The sequence below is a fragment of the Myxocyprinus asiaticus genome, chromosome 28 (genome assembly GCF_019703515.2).
Source record: "Myxocyprinus asiaticus isolate MX2 ecotype Aquarium Trade chromosome 28, UBuf_Myxa_2, whole genome shotgun sequence".
NCBI classification, from domain to species: domain Eukaryota; kingdom Metazoa; phylum Chordata; class Actinopteri; order Cypriniformes; family Catostomidae; genus Myxocyprinus; species Myxocyprinus asiaticus.
The window spans coordinates 14439207-14455989 of NC_059371.1; the positions used below are offsets into that span (position 1 = coordinate 14439207).

At 37.8% G+C, this 16783-nt stretch overlaps 1 protein-coding gene across 1 annotated transcript in view; it reads right to left on the bottom strand.

Annotated features, from left to right (window-relative positions):
• The window catches only part of LOC127419106 (XK-related protein 7-like), a 124637-nt gene extending 108613 nt beyond the window's left edge, over positions 1-16024 (bottom strand). The window contains exon 1 of the mRNA XM_051660238.1: positions 15522-16024. Within this exon, the coding sequence (XP_051516198.1) occupies positions 15522-16021 (500 nt within the window). The 5' untranslated portion in view covers positions 16022-16024. The remainder of the gene's footprint in view (positions 1-15521) is intronic.
• Positions 16025-16783: the final 759 nt, after the last annotated feature.

Consider the following 16783-nt stretch of genomic DNA (forward strand, 5'->3'; position numbering starts at 1 on the left):
CACTTGAAAGAATTCACCTATTTATGTCTAAATTTGGTCAGTCCAACTGAGTCATAGCTCACACATTTGCTTTTTAACAGAAAACTCTTAAATTATTTTCTTTTTTTTTCCTGAAAAATAATAATTAAAAAAAAATCACAAAAAGAGTTATTATCAAAATGCCAAAGCTGCTCTTTTTATACAATTAAAATGCATGGTGATAATTGTTTTTTAAGTTCAATTACAATTATTACATAATTTGTGTGTGTGCATGTGTGTGAACAAACAAAAACATATTACTTTTCTTTTTCAACGTCATATACCATTTACAACCTAAAGCAAATGCTAAAAGAATATTAATGCTTTACCATTAATATTAATGCATTTGTGGCATAATATTGATTACCACAAAAAAAAAAAAAAAAAAAAAAAATTTAAAAAAATTGTCCCTCCTTTTCTTAAAAATAAATAAAATAAAAGCAAAAATTAAGGTTACAGTAAGGAACTTACAATGGGAGTAAACGGGCTCATTTTTGGAGGGTTTAAAGGCAGAAATGTGAATGTTATAAATTGTAAAAAAGCACAAATTAATTCTTCTGTTAAAACTACTATTTTAGCTTTAAGGTTGTTTAAATCATTGTTTTTATGATAATTTTAAGGTTTACGGCAGTTAGGTCATCATGGCAACAAAGTTGGTTATAACTTTGCACAGAAAAGGTCAGTAATTGATTTTATCACACTAAAATCTTTGAAACATTCACTCCACTGTAGATGCCTCACTGTTAACCAGATTTTTGCTTTTTTATATTTAAAGGGTAGATAAACATAATTAACCCCCGGTCACTGCCAATCCAGATGTTCAGAACTGTGCCGCTGCCCAGAATTGTCAGAGCCAATCAGATCACAGTAATAAGACTGACAGGTGTAATAGCACATGGGAAATAGACACAGTCATGGCAAATATGTAGATCAATATGTGTCCTCCATGTGATATTAAACTCTATAATATAAACTATTTATCAGTCAAGGACATTAATATATATATATATATATATATATATATATATATATATATATATATATATATATATATATATATATATACTTAATTTGAATAAAAATACTTTTTCTTAATTTTCTGCCAGGGTCCCCAGGGCGTGCTGAGTGACTCCAGCCAGGTCTCCTAAGCAACCAAATTGGGCATTCCAAATTGGGAGGAAAAAAAAATAAAAAATTCTGCCAGGGTCAGATCGTTTTTTGATTGATTGGTTGTGATGCTAAATAACTCACCGCATTCCAAACGCACAAACGTTAAAATGAAATGCATCATAAAGTTTCACTGCAACTGAGCTGACCCAATATCCCACGTGTGCTCATAAAACAAAGCACATCCTGTAGGCTGTGATGAGTTGTCAGAATACCACTGAATGGATCCATAAAGGACTGGGTTATTGACAAATAAAGATATCCAAGATGATGAAAAGGAAAAACCCTTTCAAAGTTTGCATGTGCTCTCTGTCCAAGTTCTTAGAAATTCAGTCTTGGTATTCAAACGTATATAATTTCAAACATTTTTGCTAAACGTTTCAACAATTTACAACAATAATTTTGATTAAGACTGTCAGCTTTATGCATTAATTCGGTGTCACTAATTATATAAAAACTATTGTGTTTAAAATTTACACAATTAATCACACCACCATAAAAAGGAATTTTTCTACCAACGGAGCAATTTATGCTTGTAGTGCCACCACCATGTTTTAGCGAGTCTCAGCTTGCATGGGGCAGTAAGCTCAGTTCCAGCTGTACAGGTAAGGCGCAGCTGTACAGACAACAAACCGACAGCTGATTAAAGACAGCTGGAAGGAACAGAGTGCAGGGGTCTCAAGACGCATTTTTAAAAGTTTCAAACTTTTACGTTGACATAGCATCATAAAAATGTGTTGTTCATAGCTAGAGATGCAACAACAGTGTGATGCACCAAAACTGTCATTTTGACTGAGAGGTTACATGTCCCCCTCACTTTCAGAAATATCTAAATGACATTTTAAGACATTTATTTTGTTCAGAACTAACTCAAAAGAGGTATTCCCATTGGCTAGCACTCACTCAACATGCTTAATATTAACAAGCCCTACAGCCTGCAGGAATTAGTGCGACAGACACTGAACTGTTGACAATATGCAGTCTACATGAGACAAGACGTGAGCATAAAGAGAAGTCATATTTGACTACTGTAAGTTAATGTTGTCAAACAGATGAAAACATTTTACATTTTGGAAACTTTTAGCGAGTTTTCAATCTTGGACTTTTTTTTCACGGAAACTGAATGACCAATCATTTCTAATATACAGTACAACCACCAGCCAAAAAACTGAAGGGGACAGACATCGGGATTTCTTTCATTAGGGTCATGTGTGTGACAACAATAATCCTATATCATAGTGTACATCTAAATTAATAAACAATGTTCTTTGACTTTTCCATGTTTTTGTTTGGCCATTTTATTGAATTTAGATTAATAGTGATGTTTGTAACGTATCTATTTTAGAAAAAAAAAAAAAAAAGATCAGTGACCAAGTCAACAGTGTAGACAAAGAGGTGACTCAAGCTTTTACTCACATTAACTACTGCAGCAAGACACATGCTTGTAATTAGGAGTGTAGATCTGGGGGGCACAGGTAGGACGTGTCTTTTCTTACTTTAGGAAACATCAATTTGTCAATATTCTAATAAATATTGTAAACAAAACTTCTTGTTTATTGTCCTCTCCCATGCTGGAATGAAATATAAATTTTTGGACGTGAGTACAGTTTTGAAATCCACTCACACATATTCTGGAAAAAATCTCTAGTAGACTTGCTCTGACAAGCAGATGGGTACACAGAGGCATTCATATACAGTACAAACAGCACTCATGGTAATCTATATTCAGCTGCTGTCTTTAGGAAACCTGTGAACATGCTTTCTCTCTCGTTCTTAGACACACACACAGTCAAGCTGTCACTCTATTGTGCATACTGTGTTTCCAGCATCTGCTGTGAAGAACTGGGTCAGCTCTGACAAGACAGACAGCATCGGGATCTTGAGGAGAAGAGTAAAACAAGAGACTGACAAGTGGATGGAGGGATGGCAGGAGAGAGGAGAATGTGAGAATGTAAGTGAAAAGCCAACACCTTGTTCTCTTAACCTATTCTTAATGGCACAGTTCATCCAAACAAGAAGATTCTGTAAAAGTGTAAACACATACATTTCTCTGTTTGTTTGAGCATCATGAACTGCCCAACACAGCAACACTGACTCAACCAATGGCGTGAGTTTGGGGCGGGACTATTTGTTTGCTGACTAATAACACATGGGTGGTGTTTTCAGAGAGAAAAAAAAAAAAACAATTTGTATTTTTGCAACTTCGTTTGGTGACGCTAGTGGTGCAGAAATAACACACTTCTTCTTTAATGATGGAAGTATTTAATAAGCCAGAAAAAGCAATGGGAAAGACAGTTCACAATTCCTGGCCCTGGGAAAATGTCACTTTGAGGTGTAGTTTAGATGGGTGAGGTGTATCCTGCTTTAAAATGCTCCTCACGCATCCTAGCTACTGTGTAATGCCTTCAGCTCTGTGAGAATATCCCCATCAACATTAATGGCCCACGGATACACTCCACTGCCTCACACACCTGCAACACACATATCACAACAGCTGCTCTGTGCATGAGTGCATGTGTGTTTGGGGTGTAAAAAACAGGTCCCACTAAGTTTTAACTGTGTGCTTTAAAGATTACTCTTGAATGTATTCCTCGTTAAAAAAGTTTTATCCTTAAGGAAATAAAAAGTACTTTTAAATAATTTGTTTAAAATCATAAACTCACACCAGATGAAGACTCCAGTCATATCAGTCGCATAATAAATGCTGCTTCATTTCAGACCAATCTCAGTTAAATTGGAAACAGTAGGATGACTTTTTTTAGCTAAAATTGTTCTGTGTTAACCGAAATGCAAAACACTGCCCCTAGTGGCCAAAGCGGTAACTGTTGTTTGGCGCATGGTCATGTGTGAGCTCCAGTTTCCAGGTAAAATGTCAATGGAGTGGCACCAAAATCAAGTTGTGTAGCGAGTTGTTTTCAACTTTACAGTCTGTAATACAGTAAGGAGGAATGCTATTTTATCAACTGTATCCCCCAAACCAAACCCCAAACCTAAACCTAACCATACAGGTGCATCTCAATAAATTAGAATGTCGTGGAAAAGTTCATTTATTTCAGTAATTCAACTCAAATTGTGAAACTCGTGTATTAAATAAATTCAATGCACACAGACTGAAGTAGTTTAAGTCTTTGGTTCTTTTAATTGTGATGATTTTGGCTCACATTTAACAAAAACCCATCAATTCACTATCTCAAAAAATTAGAATACATCTTAAGACCAATAAAAAAAAACATTTTTAGTGAATTGTTGGCCTTCTGGAAAGTATGTTCAATTACTGTATATGTACTCAATACTTGGTAGGGGCTCCTATTGCTTTAATTACTGCCTCAATTCGGCGTGGCATGGAGGTGATCAGTTTGTGGCACTGCTGAGGTGGTATGGAAGCCCAGGTTTCTTTGACAGTGGCCTTCAGCTCATCTGCATTTTTTGGTCTCTTGTTTCTCATTTTCCTCTTGACAATACCCCACAGATTCTCTATGGGGTTCAGGTCTGGTGAGTTTGCTGGCCAGTCAAGCACACCAACACCATGGTCATTTAACCAACTTTTGGTGCTTTTGGCAGTGTGGGCAGGTGCCAAATCCTGCTGGAAAATGAAATCAGCATCTTTAAAAAGCTGGTCAGCAGAAGGAAGCATGAAGTGCTCCAAAATTTCTTGGTAAAAGGGTGCAGTGGCTTTGGTTTTCAAAAAACACAATGGACCAACACCAGCAGATGACATTGCACCCCAAATCATCACAGACTGTGGAAACTTAACACTGGACTTCAAGCAACTTGGGATATGAGCTTCTCCACCCTTCCTCCAGACTCTAGGCCCTTGGTTTCCAAATGAAATACAAAACTTGCTCTCATCTGAAAAGAGGACTTTGGACCACTGGGCAACAGTCCAGTTCTTCTTCTCTTTAGCCCAGGTAAGACGCCTCTGACGTTGTCTGTGGTTCAGGAGTGGCTTAACAAGAGGAATACGACAACTGTAGCCAAATTCCTTGACACGTCTGTGTGTGGTGGCTCTTGATGCCTTGACCCCAGCCTCAGTCCATTCCTTGTGAAGTTCACCCAAATTCTTGAATCGATTTTGCTTGACAATCATAAGGTTGCGGTTCTCTTGGTTAGTTATGCATCTTTTTCTCCCACACTTTTTCCTTCCACTCAGCTTTCTGTTAACATGCTTGGATACAGCACTCTGTGAACAGCCAGCTTCTTTGGCAATGAACGTTTGTGGCTTACCCTCCTTGTGAAGGGTGTCAATGATTGTCTTCTGGACAACTGTCAGATCAGCAGTCTTCCCCATGATTGTGTAGCCTAGTGAACCAAACTGAGAGACTATTTTGAAGGCTCAGGAAACCTTTGCAGGTGTTTTGAGTTGATTAGCTGATTGGCATGTCACCATATTCTAATTTTTTTGAGTTTTCACACTTAAGTTTTCTTTAAAAAAAAAAAAAAAATATTATTATTATTATTATTATTAGGGGCCAAGCACTGAAAGTGCGTCGGCACCTATTGTAATCGTTAGTGTTATTTTTCTTCTTCTTCCACTGAGTCTATGGCAGTCCATAGAACTGTATGTGGGAAAGTTGTGAAATTTAGCACACAGATAGAGGACAGTCTGAACATTAACTGGAGCAAATTGTAGTCTCTAACTCAAACCCTCTAGTGCCACCCACTGCCCAAAGTTTCACACGTGTTTATGCTAATAACTTTTGAACCGTAAGTGCTAGAATCAAACTTCTTTCAAAATTTTTCCTTTGATTCCTTGGCTCGAGAGGAATCGATTGCATCATATTTCGTCATTTTCCATCCTGAAATTTTTTCCTGCAGTTTTTCGAACTCTTCCTACACCGTTCATCCAATTTGCACAAAAATTGAATCAGATCATCTTAGACAAAGAGTTATGGAATTTAAGTTGATTAGTCAAACGGTTCTCGAATAATGCACGAACAAATTCGACGTAGAGCACGCCAAATTGGACGTAAGGCTATATTTCCACAATGCTTTAGCATATTAACACCAAACTTGGTGTGTGTTATGACAACCATGACCTGAGGGTATCTGCACATTTCGGCACAGTGCCACCTAGTGGTCACGAGATATGAAAAATTCATATTTTTGTTTATAACTTCTGAACGGTTTCACCTAAAATCACAATTCTGTGCGGGATGCTGAGTTGAATGATACTAAATTTTCCTATGTCGGCCATTTTGGGTGTCGCCCATTTTGATTTGTTTTTTTGTAAAATGCTTTATTTTTCAAACGCATTGACATATTGTTACAAAACTCATTATGTGTCATTGGCACAATGACCTAAAGGTACTCAAAAGTTTTGGGACAGCACCACCTTCTGGTCAAAAGTTATATGAAATTTTCATAGAATGCCAATAACTTTTGATTACTTTTTGCTATTGTCATGAGACGAGTCTTGGTAGATTCTGTGGGTCATGCCGAGAACGTGGATACCAATTATGCCATGATCGATCGAACTTCTTTTCCGCCATTTTGAAATCCTTTAAAAAACCTATTTTCGAACTCCTCCTAGAGCGTTTGTCATATTTTAACCAAAATTGAATCAGCCCACCTTCAGACCATGCCAAGAAATATTTATGGATTTCGTGTTGATAGACCAAACCGTTTTCGTTTAACACTACAATGAATTTGATGGCAGTGCCAGAATGGTTTTCAGGCTCTATCTCGGCAACGCTTTGGCGTATTGACATGAAACTTTACATGTGTCATCATGATCACACTTTGACCACACTGTATCCATTTGGCAACAGCACCACCTGTTGGTAAAAAGTAATAAGCTTTTATGTCCCAATACAATTGATATTATTCATGGTTTTTCAACCATCTTGCCTAAAATCATGACCAGATTGCTTTAATTACTTATTTATTCCCATTGTTATGCCTAATAATGATTGATGTGCTTGGCCCTTAATTGCTGCTTGCAGCTATATTTATTATTGTTGTTGTTGTTGTTTCAATAAACAATACTAATATATTTCTGTAATAATTTAGCAGGTGACAATGCTAAACGGTCTCAAGCCTTTTATGTTAATGGGGGAAAAAATGGAAGGAAGTGTGAGTGTTGTTTCTGTTGACAACAGCTTTGACAGGTTCTGGTGCTCCTCCCAAACATGGTAAAATGCTCCCATCTCCTCCTCGATGCCATGGGTTTACTTTAGATTTTTTAAGCACTTGTTATGACCAAACATACTGCAAATTATGCAAATGTTCAATTGAAGTAAATCAGAAAAAATGACATCACTCGATTTTAGGGTTCCCCCACCTCGAAATCCCAATTTAACCCCTAACGATACTCAAACTACTGTGACTCTGTATTTCAGCGCGTACTCGAAATTTAAACTGATTGGTCAGTGGTGAACTTCTGAAGAGAGCATGATAGGTCAGCTGAGTTAAAATAGACTTCAAAAGAGCTTGTGATTTGGTCTGTCATCCGTAGACACAGCCTATAATAATAAATAACAATTTGCAACTTTACCTGGCTGATCATTTCTGTTTGCTATCTCAATAATATCACAGATAGTTATGCTTAATTAACCGTGAGAGGCAGAAACCTTGACTGCAGTTAAAATACGATTAATTGTGCAGCCTTATATAATGTGCTTTTTTTTGTGGACCCCCTAGCATCCCCTTGCGGCCCACTGGGGTTCCACAGACCCCATTTTGAAAACCTCTGCATAGGACCTGGTGTTTGTCAGTGAGTCGGCATAATGTGGTCGATCCTAGGGTACAGGAAGTACCGAAGAAAACATGTCGACCTCCCGTGTGATCAGGTGGTTCATCCAACACTAAGCTCTAATCTGACTTGATGAAAGGCATTCTAAAATTGCTGATATTTACTATAACATTTAGTATAATTTACTTTTTAGTATAATGTGACACTTCTTTGTTTGTACTGCTCCTCTTGTCTGTGTTTGAGGAATTTCTTATGGGCTGTAAATCTGCACTGCTCTGAGATTTAATTTTACTCAAGTGATGATCTTGCTTTGGCTTCGTCCAACAAAATAACTGGACATTATTTTGTCTAAAATGCAAGTTATACATTTCTTGTTTATATAACTGTTATACAAATATCAGATTTAAAATATCCAAATATTTGTATATTAAATATATTTTAATATATAATTGTTTGCAAAAATATATTCAAATATTTAGATATTAAAATATATGGAAGTACATGTATAAGCACTGATTCTTGAGATCTTACAAATAAGTCATCTTTATTTTAAAAATCAAGAAATTCTTAATAATAAAAATACAGGAAAAGCTAAATCTAAAGTAAATGTGTATACTCAAAGCATTCATTACTTATATATTTTAGTATTGAATATATTTAGTATAATATATTTAGTAATATTTTTTTTTTTTTAATTCATGCTCTATGGAAGCATGTGTAACTTAACCTGTCCTCAGCAAGAGGTCAAAATGTTAAACTGCCAAACAAAGTGTTTAAAAATGCAATAAATTCATAAATATCAAGTGAAAGTTCGGAATCTGTTAGATACCAAACAATACATAAAGGAAAATTTAAATGATATTTTCCATAAAAACCTGTCTATTAAAGTTGTGTACTCACAAGTGGCATCTCAGGATCATTATTTAGTGTGGGGCACAAAAAATAACTTAACAATCAATTATCTGAACGATCTTTGAAACATTGACGAATAATTCCAAATTCTGTCTGTCATTTTGACAGATAAAAAAGAAACAAGAAAAACATTTTAACCTAGTGCATCAGTTCTGACTTCACTCTTTGTCCCTCACATTCCCGCTGTGCATGTGCCCTGTTTATTCCCTGGTATTAAGATGCGTATTAGATGCGTATTAACTGGCACCATCATCATTTACACCTGATATTGTGCATCTCTTTTGTGTTTAGGTTTTGAGTTGAGGGTATCTGATTTCATGACTGCATACATCAATCATTACTTCAGTGTGTTACTGTATGATAATAAAGCGCAAACTACATAATAATAAAAAGAAAACACAAAAAAGGCAGTGCATCATTTCAGCCAATTATGCATGCATTTAATATAAGTGCAAACATCACGTTTAGAGCAAAATTGTCTGTTATTTTAGTGGAGTAACTGTGTTAACTGAGCTTCACAGATGTGCTTCTCATGTTACACTTTATGTTCACATCAGGGACTATGAAGTTCTGTGAACTTGTGCATGTGTGTATGCGCTTTATCGGCAAAGTTTAATTCATTTTAGGGCAGCGGTTGATTGACAAGTAAAAAAATCTATCATAAAGCCTATCTACTGTCATGTGTGTGCCATTACAATAGATGCTACATGCCTCAATGCCCTAGTACTTAATAAATGAAAACAAGTATGACTGATAAAAATAGACCATGACAGAAATTTTACAAAGAGTGACAAATGAAGATTTAAAAAAAAAAAAAAAAAAATTTAGTCTCAGCACAAAACACAACTATGACGTGCACATCCATGTCAAAAAAGCTCAAGTGACCCTGAAAGTTAACCACAAATAGGCCATTTGTCAAAGGGTGTGCATATTATCTCACTAACTCGAATGAACAGCAAAACAAAACTAATCAAAATAACAGACTCCCAATATTTAGCAGTCATTGATATCTAATATAAACCAATCAACAACACAATACCTCAACGCAGTGGCATACAATTCAATGAAATGATGAACAGTGCTTAACTAATCCAACCAACAGCACCTTCGAAAAAAAAAAATAGCTTTTAAAACTTACCAATGAAGTTCACTACGCAGGTCTGCAGTCAAGAGCGGTAACCTCTGATGCTCATGCCAAAACCTTGACATAAACATGATCAAAGCTTTTGATTGGCTAAGGGGCAAAAGCAAACTAGCCCTTCAGGCCATCATTGAACTCTCGTTGCACATGCGCATGATTTTCTCCAGATATCCATTGATTAACATTTAGGATGAAGGGCTAGCCCCACACATAGCAAATGAGAACGATTAAATGGCTTTTACACAACATTCCTTAATAATAATAGAATTTCTCAAAAGAATATATACCTTTTTCTTGTATAATGGACATAAAACACGTTTAAGTTGCAGAAAAAATATTATTTCTTAAAATAAATTTATGATGATGCCATGCAATTTGTACAACAGCACCACCTCTGGTGGGGCTTAGCCCCACTTGCCCCTAATGTAGAGACGCGGCTGGTACTCACTTTGCATTTTTTTATAATCCTGAATAAATTAGACTGTCATAGTCAGCTATAACTCTGAGTACCCTTTTAACACTTCCTGCTCATGGTGGATGCAACAGTAGGACACATAGTCTGGTAAATTTCATATTTCTTTATATTTTAAACAAACAGTGTTGACGCCTCTGCGGTCACAGCTTCAACATGTCAACTCCGTCATTCCCATTATGATCATTTCTGTTAGAATTGTAGGATACATTTTGAAATTTAAGTTTAGGTTATCGAGGCAGCTTCAACTGAGAAAAAAATAAAAAAATAAAATAAAAACGGCTCCAGTGTATAACACGGTTAAGAATATTAAATTTTGTCAACTCTGTCATAATTTTCAGAACAGTGTAAAAACATAAAAAAAATTATAGAATATATTTTATCACTTAACACCTTTACTGAGCACCATTATTAGATAATTAAAGACTTTACACTCTTTTTGGATGGATCAAATTAAATGAATGCTTTTTAGTGTGTCTGATGGAGTTGAAGCAAATGACAGTAAGATATAACTTATGAAGTGAATAAATGTCAATTTTCAGAAAAAAGCATTTTTTTTAAAAAACCTGTTCCCTTGCATGGTTTGTTGGGTGAGACCTTTGTCTTCAGATATATCCATTTCAAATTAATTTAGTATTAAAAAATAAACATTTTGTCCCTTATCTCAAGAATCAGTGTATTACTTTTATATACTGTATACTCTATTTTTTTGTATATATATTTATACTTGTAATAATTTTTTAAATATTTAAAAATATTTTAAGTTACCAGCCAAGTCATCAAATTTACACACCAAAGCTTGTGAACACAGTATCTCATACATTTCTGGTTGAAATAGGCTGATCATTCAAGCATTTTTGTCTCTGCCTAGGACCTACTTTACGAGATACTCCCCTGTTATATGAATTCAACATGTGCACAATGAGATAAATCATACCTTCTAAACATCTGATCTCAGCCATTGTTAGCAACAGAACAAAACTTATCTGTAAGGTCTGATCTCAGACACCACAAGCATTGGATGACAACTGAAATAGGAACAACTGTGTTGATATGGCGTGCTTTGTAAATCTAGTTCCAGCTTTCTGCAAAGTTCTGGTTTATGTGAGCGCAGCGCATTGATCTCTCCTTGAGTCAGAATTTCCAATAACTGAGTGTTCTCAGTTGCTTTCATGCCCCTTTAATCTGCTCTTTAAGACTGCTAGAGTAGAGCTAGAGGCTGCACATTTGACTACTTATACTTAAACATTTTTAGACCTGCCAAGTCAACCAAGATGCTCCTGTGGATACATCAGTATGAGCTCAGGTCACATGTGTCTTTTATGTGGGACAACAGAAGCGTCCACCCACACACAACAAACAGACAGATAAAGCAATGCACACATGTCTTTACATGACATGATACTGTGCAAATACACACAACAAGTCTTTGGATTTCCTCAGGCCCGTAAAATATGAAATTTCAAACTTAAATTGCCAAACTTTAATGCCAAGGATCAGGGGCACATTAACACACAGGCTTACATGGGCTGAAGCCCAGAGGTCCACAACTCCAAGGGGGGCCCCTTTCGTGGTATCTGCCACCCCATTCTTCCCAGTTGACGTTCGTGGTAGGAATGCATCTAAATGCGTTCAGCGGAAGACACTGATGTAAACACGGAGACTGTGTGCAACAGTGAAAGTCATCCATGTAGCACATGGTTATAGGATAACAGTTCCCCAAATACCACGGCTGGCCCCCAGAACGACTGGCAGGGGGGACCTGTGGAACAGTACGCCCCTGCCAAGTATCCATACATATGATCTTCCCCTTGCAAGGGATTGCATTTCTTATATCATAAAAGCAGCCATATATTTCCATGTATAAAGAACAATTAACACTGTGTGAGAAAAACAAAAATCATGATGTTACAAAGACAACGCTATTCATTTCATGATTTTAATAGTATTCCTTTTACGGAGCATTGGGTTTGGTAATTTGTCATAAAATTAAGGTGTTAAACACATTTAAAGCTGAAATACGTAATTTCTGTGCCAGTAACGCCACCAAACAGAATTGCAAAAATACTCTTTGATTTCAAAACAGTTTTCTGAACATGCTCCCCTGTCTGCCGTTGGTCAAACAAAGAGATAGTCCCACCTCCAACACACGGCATTGGTTGAGTCAGTGTTATTGTATTTGTACAGATAGGTCACTCAAAACCAGGGATGTCCAAAGTCCGGCCCGCAGGCCATCTGAGGCCCTCCGACTGCTCTGATATGGCCCACAAAAGATTTTAGAAATAGAACAGAATTAGGCCTGCTTTAGAGAAATTACATGAAATTCATATTCTGGACACTGGATGTCGCTATCACGTACAGCCACTATTCACAGCGCATCGTCTCCACTAGTGGGTTCTGTGCTGTCGCCATCAGCTTCATCCACTGGCGGAGTTCAACGGGAGTTTCGAATACTCCTTATTTCCGAGGATGAAGCACCACCCAGAAAGAATGATGCATTTATTAAAGGATTGACATCAGGTTACAGTAGATACTTTACTCATGTACTTGTTCTTTTAAAATGTCCCGATACCTTGCATCATACAACTGAGTAGAGCTGCTGTTGTGCGGGCGGCTGTAGAGTTTATTGAGCGCACACAGAGACGCGCGGACCGAGCATATTCTTACAGAACGTCCTCTGTAGCACTGGGAAGTATAATCAATTGGTTCGTTCTGATATTTCGTTGAAACAAGAAAAATGATTCACAGGCTTCCCAGTGCCATTTGAGTGAGGACACACTGTAGGAGAGAGCACTTAAAACACTTGCAAATCTGTGCCTGATGCACGCGCTCAGCTTGCACATAAGCGTTTATAAAATAAAATTAAGCGCAGTAATTTTGATCAAATAAAACTGTATTTGTAACACAAGTAACAACAGAACAGAAGCTATAATTGAATAGCAATAAAGAGTAATTCCTTACATCACGTCATAACAGGAAAATGTAATCTGATTCTGATCATTGTGATGGGTCACACCCAACACTTACAGCAGCTCTATATGTGCTTTGCAGTGCCACTGAATGGACATCAGAAAAGATCATGTGAATTAGTGAGTGCAATATTTAGTATAAGATGCATGACTGTTCCATTATAAGTGTTCTTTGTGAGTGAAATACCCTATCCTTTATTTAAATGTAGGACCTACACAAGCATACCATAGAGCACAAATTATGATTAAAACTTGCTTAATATTAGGCGTACAATATAAAGATTATGCATAGTGGCAATCTAGTAGCTTCTTGCCATTTTTTTAAATTATTACAGGGATGTGGCCCGCGGCATCTTCATTGTTTCTGCATTTGGCCCCCAACCAAAAAAGTTTGGGCACCCCTGCACAAAACAAACAGAGAAATTTTCAGAATGCTACAGAGAGTGAACAGCTTTCAAGAAAATCAACCTATGAATGGCTTGTTTATAGCTGTCTCTGCATATTAAGCTTGGATAGGAGAAAGTATTTTACCACAGAAAAAAAGTTTCATACCTTGCTTTAACTAATCACATCAAAAGTAAACAATGACATCAACAGGCCTTTATTTTCTCCATCTCTCTCTCTCTCTCTCTCTCTCTCTCTAATGCACACATATGTATACCTCAAGCCATGCAAATATTCACAAGCTGAGCATTCGGTTTACAACTCACAATAATAAATTATACTTAGAGAAACGGTAGGTAAAGTAAGGAAAAAGGAGGAAGTAAGAAAGCAAGAGACTCAAAGAAAGAGAGAGAGAGAGAGAGAGAGAGAGAGAGAGAGAGAGAGAGAGAGAAAGAGAGGTAACAGGAATTAGTTGCGGAGATGATGGCAGGAAATGGTATATCCTCTCCCACATAAATGCTGAGACACACAGTCCTCCCTGGCCCTGTGTTAATAATTCAGCACTTAACTACCAGTAAAACACTCATGTGGGAGTGAATTGTTTCCTATGTCCCTGCTCTAGTATACAGAAAAGCAGCATTTTACAAGGGACAAGCATTTCTCGGATGATTCCATTCCTCAGGGTGCTTTCAGCAGTGCCTAAAGACCTCAATAGTCATTAGCAAAATAAACCTACTATGTCCCTCAAGTGCCTGCCTGCCTGGTGTCTCTTGTGTCTCTCCCTCATACAGGGTGCATGCTCATTTCAGGTCACAAGAAGAACAAAATTCAGGAATCAAAAGAAAACAACAGCTCTCCATTCTCTTCTCTATCACAGTTGACCGTGTTTTCCCTAAGAGTTTATAATGCTCTCCGACATCTCCAAATTGGTCTTGGCACTTTTGATACCTTCTACAAGAAAAGACCAATTTCAAAACCAGAAAACCATTTCTTCTGCAGAAAAGCAGACTAAGGGATAAAGGAAAACAGGCAGTGCGACAATGGGTAATTATTCTCCCAGGAGAAAACTGGCCTGAAAGTTGTCTGTCCTCTATGTACTTCTTAGAGTAACAATGAACTTGAGAGGGTGGGGGTGTGCAGTGCTCGTTTTCTCCAAAGACTTTTCTCCAAAGAGAGCTCTAACGTTTCAGGTATTTCTAAATCTGTGGACTAATTCATAAAATTAATTGTCAATTTGACCATGCCGCTTTCAGAGAGCACACTCAAGAGACCCTCTTTTCTAGTGAACACCATCAGACACAACCGTTTGTTAGTGCACAGCGCAGACATCTTCAGAATCATAGTTTACATTTATTGACCAAGTATGTTGCACTTACAAGTGGTTTGCTCCAAAGGACACAGTAAACATGCCATATTAACTATAACAAGTCAACAACATAGCCTAATATGTGCCAGCCTGAGGGTGATCCAACCATAGTGCCACCAGAAATGGCACACCATCTATGTTGGCAAATATCAAAGACATGCGACCACAAGGAGAGAGTTGGGACATGCAGCTCATTCCATCTGTCCCCAAAGCATCACCAAAGCGTGAGACCTATAATAAGACACCAATTTCATTGTGAATAGTGTACCGAAATAAATGACACAATAATGTCTATTAACAACACTTGGTCTTTGAGAGAAGTTCACGCACAGGTGCATCTAAGTTGCAACACCACTCTGGATGGGCAAAATTTGCTGCACAGTAGAAGTAACTGATTTTACCTCCATACTTGGCCGAGCTGCAAGATGTGAATGATGGACTGGAAGAACCACATGCACACTCTGCAGCATTTCTGCGTTCCGTTCGCAGGCACCGTTCGCGCTCCTGCCGCGCCACTGCTGCTCCGCTTGTCGCTGCCCATGGTGCTGAAACTGCATCCATCCCCGCCGGGGGACGCGCTCAACTCCGAGTAATCATAGACGAACCACCTGAAACTCAACACCTGAACCACAGCGGAGGGAACCACTACGAAGACTAACGTGAGCCCGAACCACCAATAGTCCCGCCTCAAGTAGTAGTCCGCTGCCAGCCACAGGTCGGTGGCTCCGTCGCAGAAGAAGACCAGGAGGGCGCACAGCACCCAGCAGCAGTCCAGCAGCGTGAAGCGCTTGTCGGCGTGAGGGTGCAGCGGAGACGTGCTCTGCTCCTGGCCAACCAGACACCGCGAAGCGCTCTCGTTCTCGCTCACACACACGGCTGTTCCATCCGATTTAGCGGCCATGTTTGTTGTAGAAAGAGAGTGGGCAAAGGAAAGCGAAGTATAATAAGAGGGGAGGGGGGATATGTGTGTGTGTGTGTGTGTGTGTGTGTGTAAGCTCATGGGAGAGTTGGAAGAGAGTGCGCGAGAGGGAAGGGGGAGGGATAACGGACAAACCTCGGGGATATAATTGGGACACAATCAGCCTTGTTTCAGCAACATTTAGTTGGAATGGTTACAAACAAATGCTGCATCTTTTGAGACGTTTTATTTCGCTTTGTAAAGACGAAAGGCTGGGGAAATGCACACATCAGGAAATTGAAATGAATGACAGCTTGATCTAACCACACATAACCGAAAAACCCAGTGCAATTGGTAAAATAGCTGTGTGTGTGTGTGCGTGTGCGTGTGTGTGTGTGTGTGTGTGTGTGTGTGTGTGTGGGCAGGTTTAAGTGGTTTACGAGGATTTTTTTTTTAGGTTACAAACTGGTAATTTCAAGGGTATTATGCTATAAATGTGGTTTATGAGGACATTTCTAGTGTCCCCATAATTCAAATCGCTTAAAAAACATACTAAACTATTATTATTATTGTTGTTATTATTATTATTATTATTATTATTATTATTATTATTATTATTATTATTATTTGATAATGTAGAAATGCAGAACGTTTTTTGTGAGGGTTAGGTTTAGGGGTAGGGTTAGGGGATAGAATCTATAGTTCATACTGTATAAAAATCATTATGTCTATGGAGAGTCCTCATAATGATAGCTGCACCAACGC